Genomic DNA, 20050 nt, shown 5'->3' on the forward strand with positions numbered 1-20050 from the left:
GGGTAAATACCCCATTAGTGGCAAAAGTGAAAGCAGAAGAGAGAGAAAATGTAAAACTGTTCGTTGTGGCACACTTTATTAAATGACTGAGGGCAGTCTGTAGCTGCTGCTCAATATACCTCATGTTCGACAACTGAGACGAGATGTAGAAGTTGTTGACATAGAGTCCGTTTGGGACTATTAGGGGAAGTTGTCCAGTTATGGCATTAATCTTTATAATGAAAAGTGTGACATTCAAGACACAGCCCTGAGGGACTCCAAGTTCTCATGGGAAAGAATGAAAAAGTGTCAAACCCCCATTAATTTGGAATTGGAAGTCAATTAAAAAAATGTTGATAAAAATTGGCAAATGGCCACACAATTCATTTAAGTAGAGCTCTTGCACAATACCATACCTCCATGTAGTATCATAAGCTTTCTAAAGGTAAAAAAACAAAACAAACCAGAAACAAGATGCTATCACTTGATTGACATTTTAAGTTGAATCAGGTGATCCATGGTCATAGATACTTACACTAGGTGGGTCAGAGGAGGTTGTTTGATTCAAAGAACCAAAAAGATGAACATTAACCATCCTCTCTAGGATCTTAGAGACAGCTTGTCAAAGCAACTGGATGGTAGTATGAATGGATATTGAGATCCTTCCCAGGCTTGGAAAAAGGAAGGACAGTAGCCTGGCACCAAGCATCAGGAAAAACATTCTCCTGCCAGATACAGTTAGAAACAAACAGAAGAGCAGCAAGAGAGGCAGGAGAGATGGCACAGCATCTCATAGTGAATATCATCAAGTCCAACTGGTGAACTGCCAGACCAATGAAGAGCAAGTTTGAATTCCACCAGTGTAAAAGGAGACGATCAGCCAAAATGGAAGGAGATAATCACTCTGCCCGAGTCTTGATGGCTAAGTAGGTGGAGAATGAAGCAGAAGCTTTCTAAAGGTAAAAAAAAACAACAAACCAGAAACAAGATGCTATCACTTGATTGACATTTTAAGTTGAATCAGGTGATCCATGGTCATAGATACTTACACTAGGTGGGTCAGAGGAGGTTGTTTGATTCAAAGAACCAAAAAGATGAACATTAACCATCCTCTCTAGGATCTTAGAGACAGCTTGTCAAAGCAACTGGATGGTAGTATGAATAATGATGTAGTATGAATGGATATTGAGATCCTTCCCAGGCTTGGAAAAAGGAAGGACAGTAGCCTGGCACAAAGCATCAGGAAAAACATTCTCCTGCCAGATACAGTTAAAAACAAACAGAAGAGCAGCAAGAGAGGCAGGAGAGATGGCACAGCATCTCACAGTGAATATCATCAAGTCCAACTGGTGAACTGCCAGACCAATGAAGAGCAAGTTTGAATTCCACCAGTGTAAAAGGAGACGATCAGCCAAAATGGAAGGAGATAATCACTCTGCCCGAGTCTTGATGGCTAAGTAGGTGGAGAATGAAGCAGAAGTGATAGATGCATGAGAAAAGCTTTTGCCAAGAGTACTGGTGATGCTTTGCACACCAGCAACTTCTTGACCATCAGAGAACAAGATAAAAAGAGAGGATAGAAGTATACTGCTCACTGACCTTCTGAATCTTGTGCCATGTGTCTTTGGAACTGGCAATAGAAGAGATGCTAGTTGTGTATTTAATTCAAGAATCTATCTGGCTTTGCCGTCTGACCTGCCGAACACATGCACAAGGCCCACTGAAAAGCAATGCAGTTTAAAAGTGTGGGATATCTATAAGATATCCCAGGCCCATTTTTGAGCCTTCCATGTCATGAGGCAAGTAGGATTCCAAAGTAGGAGATTGTCCAAAACATGTAGAGGTTTAAAGAATACACTGAGCAGCTGCCTGGACAATATAGGCAGTCACTTCTGCCACACAGTCATCTATCAATGGCTTATAGACAACAGCAGGATCAACTTCCAAGAGAGCCATGAAAGAGAGACAATTGGGTCTGATGGCATTGACCACACCCAGTCTCTCTCAAAATGACAGGAAAGTGATCACTGACCATGGGTTACTGTCAACCATCCAAGAAAAGTAAGAGAAAAGTGATGATGAGCTGGTAAAGAGATCAATAACAGTAGGAGATTGACTAAGTGCATGAAAATAAGTATAAAAACCAATACCAAAGAAAGATTGTGATCTGAGAGAATAAGCTCTATAGAATGACCCCTCCCATCAATATTAGCACCATCCCAAATGGGATTATGTCCATTAAAATCCTCCTGGATTAAAAATGGAGAAAGTAACTGTTCAATGGGCATCAAGGTCTGATTGATCACAGGTCTCTCCAGAAGACAGCTAGAGAGAACAAACAGTGATGGTACAACCCAAGCAAACATAGATGGCTACAACCTTCAAGGATATATCGGGTAGCAAGAGAGGCAGGCACATACTGATTGACCAGCAGTACCATCCCTCCATGCACTTGTCCATCACACAACCTGCCATTTTTGTACAAAGAAACCTGTCAAAAGGTGACTGCATCAGCAGGTTTCAGAAATGTTTACTGTAAAGTGAGACAAAGTGGATAAGAATCAATGAAATCCTTAATGCCATTTGTATTAAAATGAAATCCCTGACAGTTCTACTGTATCAAAGTGGACATTTTTATTTATGTGGAATAGAATGGGCAGGGAACCCTTCTGTTGTTGTACTCCATGAATCCTGCCCTGAGTCAAGTAAGCAGGTCTCTTGTCTGTGGAAGAAGATTCCAGTAACTAAGAGCATGAACAAATAATCATTTGCATCTCAGGGCTGGAGAAGAAGACAAACCTGAGGAAATGCCTGAACCTAAAGCCAAAGGAAGTGGACCCAGGCAGTCACTGAAAGGAGTGGAGGAGACAGAGATGTGAGTAGATGTAGACTCATCAACACTTTTAATCATGGATGGCAAAAGACTCTTTAGATGTTTTGCAAATGACTCTGCTCAAGGTAAGGAGAGATCTGCCTGCACTTCCTTAGGGCAGTGGAATAGAGTGCATCAGTATATGTCTGAGATAGAGTGGGGAACAATAACTTTTGAGTCTTGGGGTGTTGTTTACAATCTTGAAGCAATGCACCTATTTCTCCAACTCCCACTTAGGGCAGAACTAGATTAAGAAAGATGTGAACCACTACAGGTCCAGTTCACATTCGTAGGCATTGTAGTCTTTGCCACCACAATGGGTATGTCAAAAAACCATGACATGATGTCTTCGAATGATTGGACTGCAAACACTAGAAACATCTGAAAGGGTTGGTAATTTGTGTCTGCACCCTGCAGTTCAGATAACCTGCCTTGACTGTAGCAGGTAAACATGGTGATGTAAATGTAAAAATCAAAACATTGGTAGGCATCATAATTCCGTTTTTGTGAGTGGAGATTTGACTAAAAAAAGCAGCTGCTATCTGTGACTCAGAAATATTTTTCAAGTCCCTCCCAACAATAACTCTGCTTGAGGAATTCATGGTAGCATGGGGAATAACCTCGATGGTTATATTACCAATGCTCTTCAAATTCAGGAGGAGTCTGGTGTGTTGTGGTGAAGATATTTCCACCAAGCTGTCTCCTAAGTGCAGCTTCCTTACTGACTTGAGGGAGAGCTAGTAAGCCTCGCTAATCTCTTTTGAAAAAAAAGAGACTTCTGCCCTAAAGATTTCTCAAACAATGAATACCAAATGAGAAATTGAAGTTTTGAATCCAACTTTGATGGTGATTGTATAACAGAATTGTCCATATGTGATCACTTTCGAATAATCTGTTGTTTTTTTTTATTTTTTGTTCATGAATAGGGGTATTCATAGTGAAATAAAAACAATTCACTGCCCACTGTTCCTACCCACCATGGAGCCCTACAAGGGGATGCACTGCAATGCCAAACAAGAACACTACTGCAATGCAAGGGTTTTGTGAGCACTATATTCAAACATCAGCATCAGAACAATGTCCACAACACCTGTTGAGAATGTCCAATACTTGTACTTTGTTGACCCTAGCCCAAGTGAAGCAGCCAATTGCCACTGGGAGGCCACTTCAAGGCTGACTGCATACAGAAATTTAAAGCCAAAGTGGTGTATTAGGGTTGAACCTTTCAACTACCAGAATCTTCTCTCCTCCCCTTCACAGGTTGCCAAACACAGTAAACATATGTGTGGACGTTCAGATCCAAGAGGAGGTAAACTGAAATTTCAGAACCTTCTCTGAAAGGTCCCCTAAACATGTACAGGAATCCACCTCAAGGGGAGTTCATGCTGAAAAAATTATACAATGCAGAGGGTACTATATAGTTGGAAATAAAAAATATTATGAAGACAAAAATTCATTTATTTATTCTTTGTTTCAGAGTAACAGTTAGAAATTAAACTGTAATTTAAATGTCATTTTTGACATGCCTACTGTTTAAAAAAATTCAGTTTTTTACTTTGAATAATGTTATAACTTTATATTCCCAAAAGGTAAAATAATGAATCTGGTGTAATATAAATAACACCTGAGTATAGCTTTATAACCAGTAAAGTGACAAAAATCAATCAATTAAGCATCATATAAAACATAAACTATTAGCATTAGGAATAACATTTTGAAGTCACTTTTGCTGAAAACACTCTTTAGCAGAGATGTGATTAATATTTTATTTGAAAGAATACAATACAAATTATATAATTTAAGGTTATTATATAAAATTACTATGGAGATAATAAAATATTTTGAGATTGTGGGCTTTGCATGGCATAGCCATGGTTCCTGTTACATGTGGTACTACCCTACTGCTTTTTCCTTCTTGACAAAAAAAAAAAAAAAAGATTAAGAATACTTTGAAAACTATTGCTACTTCAAGTGCATCTTTTATACCTCCATTTACAGCCAATATGTATGCCACCATAAAAGGTTTCTCATAATTATGTTGATAATACCACATATATGTAGCTCTTTAAAATTAAAAGGCAGAAAACTATTTCTTTGTTTTGATTCATTTGTTATTGACAACAAAGTTATGCATTTCAAATTTTGAAGTAATACTAGAGGGAAAGCATCTAGTCAGTACTATCCATTGTAAACTCTTCAACCAATTCTGTCATCCAGAACAGTGGAATTTAACTGTTGTTCATACAATTCAACCATATTCTAATGATGTGGAGCACCCCCTACTCTACCCTCCTTTTTTTTTTTTATTGGTAATTATAGGCAAACTATGGAACCTCGTATCCAGATAGAACAAAGAAAATAAAACAGCAAAATAGGAAATCCTTTTCAAAGTAGCAAGAATGCAAGAACTGAAATAATACATTTGTATCACATTTACATTTCAATGAGATTAAAAGCTAAATTAAATGCTTTAGAGATAATACAATGGTTCACTTATAAAAGTACTTACGATGTAGAGGTTTGATGAGTTTGACCAGGTGTAGATGAGGCTAGAGTATATATATCGAGAGCTACAAGAGCATGTTTCACTAAACGTATAAACACCACTGTTTCCTTTGGCTGAAACTGCTTGTTTTGAGCTCCTGATGATTCTACGTTGAGCATAATATATTACTTATAGAAATTCAGAATAATTATAAAAAAATATACATCATATTCTCTGTAAATGCAACATGTTCTAAAATTCTAATTTAAACTGAAAGTTATTTCACAAAAACTATAAATATATTAAATTTAAAAACAAAATTCAAATGTGAAATTTACAGCTGGCATCAGATATTAAGCTTTAAATGTACCTAATACAATTAATACATTATGTAATATTATATTTATTATCCCTTTATAATCTCCATATGTATATTTGTGCATGCCAGACAATCTCTCCCATACCTATATGCTAAATGTTTCATGTGCCTCCCACCTGATCTGTTGTGGTCAAATCATTGGTACCATAATGGGAAAAAAAAACTTCTATGAAACGATAAGGAATACATGGAAATGGAGTTATGAAAGAAAAATGAAAGGATATGACAAAAATAAGCTACTGAGTTTTCATACGATTAATCCACAGCTGAATACTCCTTGTTCTTTATCTATGAACTCGTAAGTTAACCTTCTCTCTCCAAGCATTATTTATTGTGCACATCACAATATTTTAGCAATTTACATTCAAAACTTATTAAACTACTACAAGTTTATATTATACTAATTAGTATAGATAAAACTGTATATGATAATGCATATATTAATAGCATACAAGATTTAATATCTTAATTTTATAAGGCAATATTTTACAAAAACTTGAATTTCCCCTAGTATGAGAAAAGTGACATTTTTTATTGACATCCCCTCTTCATCACCTATGAAATTTAATGTAAAGTACACACTATAAAATCGCCATTACTCAGACACAGCATAATTTTCATAGCTTTCAATTTTGTTTGGTTACAGAGCTATCAAATAGAAAATCAGACCCCTCTTACCCACACGTCATATTCTCTCTTTCTGGACTTTCTAATATATCTCTCCTGTTTAATTCTATGTTATGTAAAACTAAGAGCAAGCCAAGTTTTTCATATATCAAATGACATACTATACTATGTTGTTTTCTGAAAACAGAAGAGACAATGACTAGCTTGGATAAATTTGCAACAGCTCTTTTTGTATAGTTATAAAACCATAAAAAATTGTGATAATTATGGGAAACTGTCAGCTTTTTTCATGTTATTACTCCATGTTTTTTGGTGCATCATTTTATTTAATAAAAATTTATTTCATGATTACCATTAGCATAAAAAAATAAGGTTAAGTGTCACTGATGGTTCACAACAAAAAGAAGAAGATACTGTTAAGTTTTTTTTCTTGTTTTTCATGTTTACTTTTGTTAAGATTAGAATAAGTAAAACAAAAATAATAATTCAATAAATTATTTCACAAGACATGCATGTGAGCAGCTCATGAATAATGTAATTCAATAGTATAACATGAGCTCCACATACCCTAGGTGAGTTACTACTTTTAATTGCACGAACAGTAGTTAGACATGATTCAAAGGGCAATAAAACAACAAAATTTAAGTATAAATAGATGTATATTGTTACAAGTTTAAAGCTACTTAGAACAAACAAATGTAGTTTCATTTTACAATCTGAAGTCATTTTAGAAAGAAAAAAAGGATAACATAGAGTAATTTCAATCTTTGTTAGTGGTGACATGTTTGGTCAAACTGACCAACCTTGTACAGAGTTGGGGTAGAAAAAATAACAAATAAAACAAAGTTTCACTGAAAACAAACATTTGAAATGTACTTAGTAGATTTTAGAGATTAAACAAATGAAATTTGAGATTTTTTTATATGAAAAAGTACTTTTAAATCTTAAAATCATAAAAATTACTTTGCACATGCACTAGTACAAAAAACAATATATTTCCATGTTTATGAAAGTGTACCTAATTTTGTAAAGATGTACACACTATATTAAAAGTTTGTAGTATAAAAATTATGGTTGGTCAAATTGATTAAGTTCATGTTGAGAGATTTAAAATAACTAACATACACATGTACTCTTAAAATCTGTTTTAGGTAAGATATCATCATGGTTTGATAAAATTCTTATTAATAAAAAATTACAAATATTTGATTTTCTAAAAGCAAATTTTAAAATCATTTATGCTACAGTAAAATTGAAAATTGCCAAAATATATTTTATGAATATCAGCAAATATATTCATTATTACCTCCTGATATCTTACAGGTGCTGATTCCCCAGGTGATTGTCTTAACTCCACACACCAGTGTTTTTACCAAACTCCTGCAGTCAGCTACAGATAGGTTATTTGTTTGTGATGCAGAAAATCCAAACTTTGGCTGTTAATAAAATGTACATTAAGTACGTGTTGATGCAGCTTAAATAATAAAACAAATGAATATTCAAACCCTATAAAATAAACACAACTGATCATAGCTCATCCTTGATATTAACAAATATATGCCTATCATTTCTCATAACTTTATTTCATAACAAACATAATTCAAAACATTACACAAACATTTTTCCTTTCTATTCATACAATAATAAAACTCCAATATTACAGAATACAATTCAAGCAAATTAATGGCTAATCAAAAAATTTTTGCTTGAAATCATAAATTAAATTTCTTTTAAATAATTATTAATGCTTTATGACTGCACATAATTAAAGGTTTAACTCTCTCATTAAAGCCTTGGTTGATTCAAAAAGTTCATGACCCCAAACTGACCTTTGAAGTTTTCCATAACTCTTAATATGTTTTGTGTATCTTCATAAAATTTTTGCACATTTTCAGTAAACATTACAAAGCTTTGGTATACAAATATCGAATTTTTGTTACGAATTTTTATTAAAAATTTCTGTAAATATATGGAGTCAAAGTGTAGACTTCTTTAAATACAAAGTGATTTTCATGTTAAGATTAAAAAACACTTTTCTTCATATGAAAACTGTAAAATGTCATACAACCTCCCATATAAATAGCAAACAATTTATTTCAGTAACACTTTATATTTTATCTGTTATTTCTCCACTCTAACTCTGTATACATTTAGTTAACTTAACTGGCCTCATAATCACCACAAAATAATAGGAAATAAATCTTTGAGAACAAATTCAAAACTAAATGAAGAAATAGACAGTGCCCTGTACAGAAAACAACATGATATAATATGTAGTTTGACAGATTAAAACTATGACTTTCAATTGGTTATAAATAATATATTAGAAAATGTCAATAATAATAATAATTACTGACAATTTGTGAAAGAACGGAAGTAACAAGCAGACATAGTAAGTGGGGCTGATTTTCCAGTTGATGGCCCCCTAATCTAATAAGACTGAAGGCTATAAAAATTATGCTTTGTGCGAGTACTATGTAAACATATCATAATGTGTAGTTTTTCATTAAAATCCATAGTTTTTGGAGAGGTGGAAAATAAATTAGAGAAGAGGGAAGACACAGAAAGTAAATGTCACAATTCTTATACTAGAGGAGAACTTAAAATGTAAATAATATAAAACTTTAATAAGAAGGTATGCCAAGTAGGTTTGACTTTCTGATTTATAAAGAAGATTAAAGGCTATAAATATTAGAGGCAATGTAAAAATATAAAATGGGCAACTTAAAGCAAAATGTCATGTTATACATATAAATTATAGATATTTAATTAAATATCTATTTCTAAAATTAAGAAATTAACACTTAAATATTAAAATTTGTTTTAGTAACTACATTTTAATGCCAAGTTTATTAATACATAGTGATAACAAAATAATGTCTACATTTTAATGCCAAATTTATTCATATATAGTGAAAATAAAATAATGTATTTAAATATTGAACATAACTCTAAAAAGTCCTAATGTACAATTTCACTTGTCTGTGATGAATGTGTCAAAAGATATTTCTATCAATAATTAAAACTGCTAAAAATGTATAAATACTATAAACACTACTAGTAAGTCTAAAAATTCTTATTCACTTATATATCAGATACTTTACCTTTTCTTCTTTATTATCAGAAAAGCTTGAAAGTTGTACAGGTGGACCCCGAGTATCTTCTTTTCCTTCTTGTTTAATATCTGTCTGCACACCTGAAATAACACTGGATGTTGCAGATGTAGCAGATAAAGAAACATGGGATGCACCAGAAGTGAGTGGAGTTACAGTAGTTATTGCAGATGCTGAAGTTTGTTGTTGTGGTTGTTGCAGTTTATGACTGAAAACAAAATTGGCAAAAATATATCTTTAAATCAGTGGTTCTCAAACCAGTATTCTTACAGTTCCACAATGAATATTTATTAATATATGAATAACAAATTTTATTTTGTCAACTCTCTCAACACAGATTTGGTCAAATTGACTAACTATGTAACCACTTTGTACTTGGTAGTTTGGATACTAACAACTTTTAATGTAATACACATATCTTCATAAAATTTCACAGACATTCACCAAACATTATGAGTCACTTATATACAAAAAAAAAAATTTTTTAGTATTTTTTACTAAAGATTTATCCATGAATATGTTTAATCTTTTATCTTTACTCGTTTAAGTGCAAAGTGATTTTCATGTTATTTTAAATTTCATTGGGATAATTTCTAAAATATCCCAAGTACACTTCAGTTTGTTTTCATTAAAATTTTATATTTGTATCAGTTATCTTCTCTACCCTAATTCTATTCAAGGTTGTTCAGTTGAAGAACAAATTACCCTTTCTTATTTCTGGAATGACTTCAAATAAGATGAAACTTATCTGGACCTCTCTCTTTTTCTTTTCTTTTTTGCTGTCAACACTATTTAATACACTATACAATTTTTTATTTACTTAAACAATGCACAAATGAACATAGAATAATGAGTAAAAAACCAGATACTGTCTCATAACAGCCATAATTCTTCTAACTTTATAACAAGCACTATTTTTAATTCATCCAAGATGGAAATGAAGCTTGTCATAACATAGAAATTGACAATTCTATGTTTAGAACACAACACAATATGACATCCTTTCATAGATGAAAACCCCTGTAATTCTATTGGCTATACATAATGTGGAACTGAACTATTAACAAATCCTTAAAGAGAGGACATGTAAGTATGGCAAAAGGTGTCTGATTTTACATTTGATGGCTCTGTAACTAAACAAAATTGAAAGTTATAAAATTATCATTTGTCTGAACAATGACGACTTTATAACTGTGTACATTTTGGAGAAAATGCATCATATTTATCGCACTAGGGAAAATTCTGTTTTTTTTTAATACTGCCTTATCAAATTAAGAATATAAAATTTATACACTATTAAAATATGGATTATTAGTGTTTGATCTTATATTATACTAATTGGCATAACATGAGCAAAAAAAATTGAATTTATTTTTAAATGTAACTCATTAAAAATCTTATGACGTTGCACAGTAAAAAGATACCCACCATGAGAGGGTTAAATGTGCTTGAAAAAATTTTACTTTATTTTCACTTAACCACCAACTCTTCAGATTCAAAATCATAAAAAATAGCTACTTACTATATGTTATTGCAATGCATTAAACTCCATTTAATGAGGTTATTGTGACAATTTTTTTTAACCACAAAGTTTTATGTAAACCAAATTAAAGTTCATAACAATTTTTAAAGAAACCTCTGTATTGCATACAAAATCATTATAAAATCCACTACTATGTTCATATTTCATGGACTGAAGACACACAGAAACATTATGGATATCATAAATTCTCACACACCTGGGTGGATAGAACTGACTCACCTATGACATAGTTTCTTTTATTGCATCTCAAAAAAAGTAGTAAAGAATGAAACATACATTTGAGATTAACTTTTTGGTCATTATGTATCATCTGCAAAATTAAATATCCTATTTTGACATGTAATATTTGTATTAATTGACAACATTGTATGGTCAAAAAGATTTCATTTAATACATTTATACAAAAAAAATGCTCGACTGTTGTAGATGTCTACTGATTTTTGTTTTCCAATCTTCTTATGAAGCTTATCATTAAAGTTTTTATTTTAAAAAACTAAATTTTATTTTTGTTTTGATTCAAAAGACATTACAGACAGTTTCACTATGTTTATGATAACTGGCATACAATAAAAGAAAGTTTTTCACCACACCAACATCTTTAGCAAGCCATTCTAAAAGTTATTAGTCAGAATATTTCATTTAATTTATATATGTAATATATTTTACACTAATTCATACACATTTCAATCATTGATTTTCTCTGCCCATTAACTAATTACTTTGGCCAACAAAACCTATTGTAAACTATGCCTTGTGGGGGATATGAAACTATTGTCAATTGCAAAATGACATAGCTATGTCTATTTCATTCTGTTCCACAATAAACATTTATTGCTTATGATACTATAATTTCATAATACAACTAAAGTATAAAATGATAAAGTAAGCTTGTCACAACCTTTAAATCTCTTACTTCGGGCTAGAACAAATCAGCCAAGTTTATGACCCCAAACTACACATTACAATTTCATTACTATTAACTTCTAATATGTTGTGTATTTTCATGGAATTTTACAAACTTTCAGTAATCACAAAAAGCCTTTTGTTGACAAAAAAAATCAAATTTTAATGAAGCATTTTGACAAAACATTCCTTCATCAATAAATGAAATCAAAGTATAGACTGCTCAAAGTCCAAAGTCATTTTGATGTTATGATTAAAATTATTTTTCTTAATCTGAAAAACCTCAAATTTCATTTCTGTAATATCTAAAACTTAAATAAATATTAAACATTTATTTTATAAAATACTTAATATTTTGCATTATTTTCTCTACCAAAACTCTATACAAGGTTGGTCAATTTGACCAATTTTGTAACCACCAAACAAAATACAAAATTAATCTAAATTATCTTTTTTTTTACTTTTTGAAGGACTTCAAGTAGCAACATCAAACTACATTTGTTTATCTTAAATACCTTTAAACTCATAACAATGAAACATCTGTTTCTACTTAACTATTGTTTTATTACTCTTTGAATCATATCCAGCTAACACTTCCAGCTACTCAAATTGTAAATAACTTGGAAAATGTATTGCTCACAGTACCCTACCAAATTACACAATGAACAGGCTACTCTTGAGTTGCTCAAAAATGTACCTCCTGAAAATTTATTATTTATTTAATTTACCTATTTTAACCTAAAATGTTTCCAATTTTTATATTTTAATTACTTTTATTAATAAGAAATAAAGAGCACCCATAACAAACAAGAAAAACTACCTACCAGGTATTCTTTTTATTGTCAACTATCAGTGATAGTAAACAACTTGGAAAATGTATAGCTCACATTACCCTGCCAAATTACACAATGAACAGGCTACTCTTGAGTTGCTCAAAAATGTACCTCCTGAAAATTTATTATTTATTTAATTTACCTATTCTAACCTAAAACGTTTCCAATTTTTACATTTTAATTACTTTTATTAATAAGAAATAAAGAGTACACATAAAAACAAGAAAAAACTACCTACCAGGTATTCTTTTTATTGTCAACTATCAGTGTCTTAAGTCTACTATTTTGTACTACTGCACTAAATGTTTTTCTTCACTTAAATAATTAAAAAAACAAAACAGAATAATAACATGCAAAAAGAAAATAACATTATGTTTTTGGGTTTTATAACTATGAGACGAGTGTCATTAAAAGCTCACCTAAACCAATTAAAGTATTTTCTATGTAAATAGTTTGAACTGGAAGCAAAATAAGCAAGTCTGTACAGAAAACAATGGAATATAACATAGTATCAAAAGTTAGAGAAAACTATGGATATTTTCTAAAAGAGAGGATGAGACAGGAGGTTGTTGCAAGAGGAATATGATTTTCTAGTTTATAGCTGTGTAACTAAACAAGATTGAGGGCTATAAAAATGATGCTTTGCCTATAGAATGACAACATTATAATGAATAATTTATGTTAAATTTTGTACTTCTTGGAGAAAGGGAAAATAAATTAAAGATGGGATACCAAGAGAGTAAATGTCAGAATTCTCATCCAATGAAAAACTGATTTTTTTTTTTCTTCTAAATACTGTCTTATATACAATAAAGAATTTAAAACATATTAAGATTTGGGTAAATAACTATACTTAATGCCAAGTTTATTCACAATAATAAAGAACATTAATTAAGTTTTGAATGTAACTCATTATAACACTGTGCCATGTGCAGAAAAAGATGCATGTACTGAAAGTTAAAAAGAAATAAGGAAATTATTCCCATCTTCACTTCTAGCAACATTACTTTGTTTTAATTTCTTACAAAACTCTGCTGAAATGGAAGCAATAATGGTTTATACTGCTGAAAAGAATAGATCTTTTGTTTCATATTTATATTATTAACATATGGCTTTTCAAAACTGAAATACAGATGATACCATGAATACATCTTTAAGAAATGGTGATTGGTTGATACATACTGATAAAACTACAAATGTACTGAAGTTAAAATGCCCAAATTTGCACTGCTTTTTCTAACACCATTTGACACTCCTCGTAGAAAGTTACAAGTGCAATATTATACTCAGGAAATTCACAGACACTAATGTTTTATTTAAAACATGCTGATACTGACCCAAAATTAAAATTTGCTATTAATAAAAATTTGTATATATTGAATTAAATAAATTATAGTATAAACAAAAATTCAAAACAATAATACACTGATAATAGTTTTTATTCTAAGTCACAATTAACTTGGTTAATTAACGTCTTTCATTGAGAGAGGCAAATGCAATGCAATGTAAGTAAATACTTTTAGGTAAATACTGATGCATTTGTAACTTGAAACAATGAATTTCAAATCTAACTGGAAGACTCAACAACCTCAATTTCTTTTTTCATAAGTTAAACGTTAATGTATATATTTAAGATATACAAATTCCTATTATCAAGAATGGAAAAATTTAATAAGATTTTTTTCAATCTTTAAACTAGACAAGCTAAAAATACCAATATAAATCAAAATAGCAATCCTCAGCTGGGTATGACATTTGTATAATCTTCTAATAAAGATTCATGTTTTTACATCACAGACAGAATATAAATGTTATTTCATTAATGAAATAAATGTTTTGAATATTAAAAAAAAATTCTCCACTTCTACTTAATCTGCAAAAAAATTACTGTGTTCTTTATAAAAGTGGTAGGAAAACTCTTAAATCTTACAAAAGTAAGTCTGTACAAATAAAACTTTATATTTAGTCTGTTATTTTATCAATTTTAACTCTATATAATGTTGGTCAATCAGCCAACCTTGTAAACATCATAAAAAGTAAGAAATAAATTTAAATTACTTTATTTTTTGTTCTACAATAACTTTATATTGTAACAGGAAACCATAAACGTTTATCATAAACAATTTAAATCTTGTAACAGTATACATCTATTTATAATCATTGATTTTTGTTTTATTGACCTTTGAACTGTGTCTGACTAAAATTACCCTGACTCTTGTTGAAAATCATGCAGCACATGTGCAACTTAAGCTACTGTATCAAACAGCATAAAGCACAAACTGCTGGCTCATTTACCCAATGAAGATTTTTATTATTTTTCTTTCATTATATTATCTAATAAGTTTCATTTTTTTTGCATTTTAGTTACTTTAATAATAATAAATAGTGAAAACAAAACAACTAGTAGTTAAATATTAAACATTTTTATTTTCATTGAAGCTTTATATTTTATCTGTTATTTTCTTTACTGTAACATTCTACTTGATTCTCCATTTCTTTAACTAAGTAATCAGTATATAACAAAAATACAAGTTACAAATGTAAAATAAGATGTGTTGTTAGCAATGATTACAAAATTCTAAAGTACTTATACTTCTCACCTTTTCACACACTTATCTTCTGTATGTATGTTACTGCTAGCAGATGGTTTAGAAACAAGAAACAAAATTAATACACTGCTCGCCAAAATCTTAAAGCCAATGAACATAAACAAAAAATGTGCATTTTGCATTGTTGTACTCAATCACTTATTTGAGTAGAGCTTCAAAAGATGAAACTAAGAAAAGGGAAAATAAAAATAAAAAAACTTTTAGCATTTAATAGGAAAAATGTGAACACTATGAAATTAGCCTAAATACTAGCTGGTCAAACGTTTAAGACCATATAAAAAAAAAGTTGTAAACAGAGTAGGAAATGCCCAACAAGAGGTCTCAGTAATGAGTTGCACAGCAGTCATTGTGAATACCTGCAAACATTTGCTTTGGCATGGTCAATATACACGTTTGTAGAAGGCTGGCTGTATTGTTATTCCAAGTGGTGAAGATGGCTTCATGAAAATCATGCACTGTTTGGAATTGACGTCCATTTCTATAGACTTCCCTTGCCATCCACCCCCAAACATTTTCAATGGGAGTTCAGTTCGAACAAACTCACTGGATGGTCCAAAAGAATCACGTTTCTTGCCATGTAAAAGTCCTTTGTCCTGCAGGCATTGTGGATTGCAGCGTTGTCCTGCTGAAAGATCCAGTCATTTCCACACAAGCGAGGGCCTACAGTCAATAAAGATGCTCTCTCCAACATGATAATGTAGCCAGCTGCTGTTTGACGTCCCTGTATAACCTGAAGCTCCATTGTTCCATGCAAGAAGAAAGCACCCCAGATCATGATGGAACTTCCTCCATTGTGTTGTGTAAAAATGTCCCAGGTGGGATATCCTTATCATGCCAGTAATGTTGGAAGTAATATAGACCATCCACGTTAAATGATTTCTCATCAAAGAAGAAAACCTTCTTCCACCTTTCTACATCCCATGTTTGGTGCTTCTCAGCAAAGTTTAACCAAGCTGTTTTGTGGTGTGGAAGACGTTTACAATTTTTAAAGCCTTTTTCTCGTAGAAGCCGTCTTATTGTTCTTGAGCTTTATTCTGCGTCCGTAAGGGCCTTAATCTCCTTCGACAATTGGCTGGTGTCTTGCTGGACAACCTGTCAAATCCTCCTGCTCAATGCAGGCAAAATTTTCTTGAGCAGACCACTTGAAATTTTCATTTTGTATCCCTTAGGGTTTTTTAAGAAATTTGCAACAGCAGTTTTATTATACCAATCTCACCAGCGATGGCACGTTGAGAGAGACCTTCCTTTTGCAGCTCGACAATTCTGCCACATTCAAACTCTGTCAACTTTTTAGCCTTTGCCATGTTTTTACCCAATGTAAGACAGGAGATGTCAGTGGGAGATGTTGACAACACTAATGCTTGAACACAAATGACTAAATTTCGTTATGTGTTTACCGATTATCGCTTCGTTTCAGTACGGTCTTAAACTTTTGACCAGCTAGTATTTAGGCTAACTTCATATAGTTCACATTTTCCCTATTAAATGCTAAAAAAGGTTTTTATTTTTATATTTCCTTTTCTTATTTTCATCTTTCGAAGCTCTACTCAAAGAAGTGGTTGAGTCTAACAATGCAAAATGCATATTTTTTCTTTATGTTCAGCAGTGTAATATTGTTTGTCCTATCAGTAAAGACAACAAAGTTCAAAATCAAATCTTGTCAGTTTTTTCTAATCTTTTAAAATTTATTTCCTATGTTTATTCCACTTCTGTTAAGTGGCTGAAGTGGAAACCTACTGAACATAAAGCAGTGAATCACCATTCCTGTCTGGGTGTTAACATACTTTGTGTTCTTTAACATCATCTGTATCAAGTTTTGTGGTGCAGAAATTTCCTTGCTTTTTTGAATATACAGTGGAAGAGGACTTATCAACTTGTTGACAGTATGTTGGCTACAAAAAAAATTGTCTAAAGCATTATAAAATATTTATGGGTTTGTGGAAACTTTGGGATGATCCAACAAACTTAACAAGTGTTTCAATACTGGTCAACGTGCAGACTTTCCTACAGAATGTATTCAAAACCTGGCTGTGTAAACACAGTTGGGTAGGACTTGTGAGCTTGGTTACACAGTACAGTAGTTGCAAGAAAAACTGTTTAAAGTGATATGTAAAAGTGAGAGGAAGTTATTTAAAATATGGCTCTGTACAAAGTTGTATCCAATCCAATAAACTCAGATGGTTGGATTTAGTAATTGTATAGGTATGAAAGTGGTCATAAACATCCTTTTTGCATCTTTACCGTGATTACACAGTAACAACTAATTCATAATTTTAATATTTTGTAAGGGATAATGAGGTTTCAGTTATTATACATGTGTGTGTCTATATATATATAATTATTATTATTTAAAAATACAAATTTAAATTTCAGTTGTATTTCTCAAAATGTAGAACAGTGAATACAAAATATTCAAAAATAATGATCTTCACTGTTTTGAAGTTCTTTTTTGTACTCATGCATCATACTTGCTAACAATCATTGTAAGGCTTGCCCAGATTCACATGTAGATGTACTAAAGTCATTTTTGTAGACTTTATAGATGCATTTTTTGAATGCCAAAAATTATAAACAATTATACCAACACTACAACATCTATTGTAATTTACCAGGTTTCCTAACTATGCTGTACTGGAATCTAAAACAAATTAACTTTTGTTAAAATAATAGTTTATAATACTTCAAACTCTCCAGTGACATAAGAGCTTTTCTCTTGTAAATAAGTTAAAAAGACTAAAAAATTTATGTGAAAGAAATGTAAATCTTTCAAATGGTTTATACGTATAAAAAAGAAGGCATAATATTCTCATATAATGAAGTGGTAGGCAAAGCCAATATGATGGATTTAATAAATATTATGATATCTTAACAAATAAAAAAAGTATCAGGTTCTTATTTTATATTCTAGCTTGCCAATATAACAAATCTGAGTTCATGATTCATATGGTACTATAGACATTGTATTGTAGGTATCATAGAATGTAATCTGATCTGAACAAACCCAGAATATGACATACCAATGTGGCTTACAAGAATCTATATTTAGTTTATATATATATATTCTTTCAAATTAAGAAATTAACTCATGTAAAATATTAAATTTAAATTACAATCTACAATCTGACACCAAGTGTACTGACACATGTTCATAAAACAATAGTTCAATAAAAGTTTGAATGTAAGTCTACAAATGTGATGACATGCCCTCCGATCCCTTACCAATCTCAATAGAGTTAACAGCTTCCAATACTAGGTTCAACATGACTTTGAGACAAAATAACATCTACTAATCCCCTTTAACTTCATTACAACAAAGTCAAAATGTGAATGTCATGGGCTTTTACAGAGTTACAGTTAATTAAATAACTATTATTAATGCATGTCAATAACTTGCAATCAAAATGTAGCTTTTGATCCAAATTATATCTAGGTTTAATTTCTTAACTTCAAACAGAGATGTTTATGCAAATTCCCAATCTTCACTCCTCTACACCACAACACTTTTCAGATTTTCTAACTATACCAATATGGCTTTCAAAGTGCCAAACTATTTGAAATACAAAGAAACTCCTTATTGGATGGATGTGTTTATTACCAACAGAAAGAACATATTCGACTTTCCATAAAACTTATTACTATTATTTCTTTTTGATTGACACATGCAGACAGTTAGTCTTAGATTCTTTGTGTCTGACCTTTATTGTTCAACTGAAAGCAGATAAAGGATTTTTTTTTACTCTTTTTTAACTTAATTAGAAAGTTACTTAAATTATGCTAGTTTGAGACATTTTTAGATATTTTTCACATTCTAAAATGCATACTTCAAAGCTAAACAAATTTTTATTTAAACTAACCTAGTGAGAAAAAGTGCCATGCTATGAAGTGCAAAGGATCTGAACTCAGATTAAATATAAAATTTATTTTTTCATGTCTATTATTATTATTATACATCTGCTTGACAAAATAACTAATATGTAAAATTTAAACTTCTTGGACTAGGTAACAATACTTTGATAACTTTTAATTTTACAATTCAAATAAACCTTACTCAAGCTTTCAGGACCATAACATGATCATTTGTTTATCCTTAGCTCTATTGGAAATATCCCACTGAGATATATTTCAAAAGTACAGTAATAACTAAAATTCCCAACAAAGACCTATTAAAAAATGTCAGAAGCTAATGCTATTAGGTTAACTAAATGTTATTGTCTATTATAATCTGCTGTCATACTAGACTGTCTGTTTTTGAATTTTGTGCAAAATTAATGAGGGCTATCTCTGCTAGCCATCCCTAATTTTGCAGGGAAGGCAGGTAATCAATACCAACTATTGCCAACTCTTTTACCAACAAATGATGGGATTGACCATCACAATATAACACCCCCAAGGCTGAAAGGACAAGCATATTTGGTGTGACAAGGATTTGAACCTGTAACCTTCAAATTACTAGTCGAGAACCCTAACCACCTAGCCACGCCAGGCCACATTATTGTAGATAGAAAAAAAACAACTGTATTATTCATTTTATTTTACATTTAACAACGTTTCACATTGCAGTACACTGATTTCAATAAAAGATAAAATAGTTTTTTAAGCTCAATAAAGATAAATCATAAAAAGTTACTAATTTCACTTAATTACTAAATTATTAGCATTATAAATTATTCATTATACTGGCTATATAAAACCAGTTGAATGAAAAAC

At 31.1% G+C, this 20050-nt stretch overlaps 1 protein-coding gene across 1 annotated transcript in view; it reads right to left on the minus strand.

Moving 5' to 3' along the window:
• Positions 1 to 20050, minus strand: part of LOC143252952 (transformation/transcription domain-associated protein-like) — a 258974-nt gene that overhangs the window by 167572 nt on the left and 71352 nt on the right. The window contains 3 exon segments of the mRNA XM_076505896.1: positions 5361 to 5502; positions 7649 to 7778; positions 9447 to 9663. Of these exon segments, the coding sequence (XP_076362011.1) occupies positions 5361 to 5502; positions 7649 to 7778; positions 9447 to 9663 (489 nt within the window).

Source organism: Tachypleus tridentatus, chromosome 6 (genome assembly GCF_004210375.1).
Source record: "Tachypleus tridentatus isolate NWPU-2018 chromosome 6, ASM421037v1, whole genome shotgun sequence".
Lineage (NCBI taxonomy): Eukaryota > Metazoa > Arthropoda > Merostomata > Xiphosura > Limulidae > Tachypleus > Tachypleus tridentatus.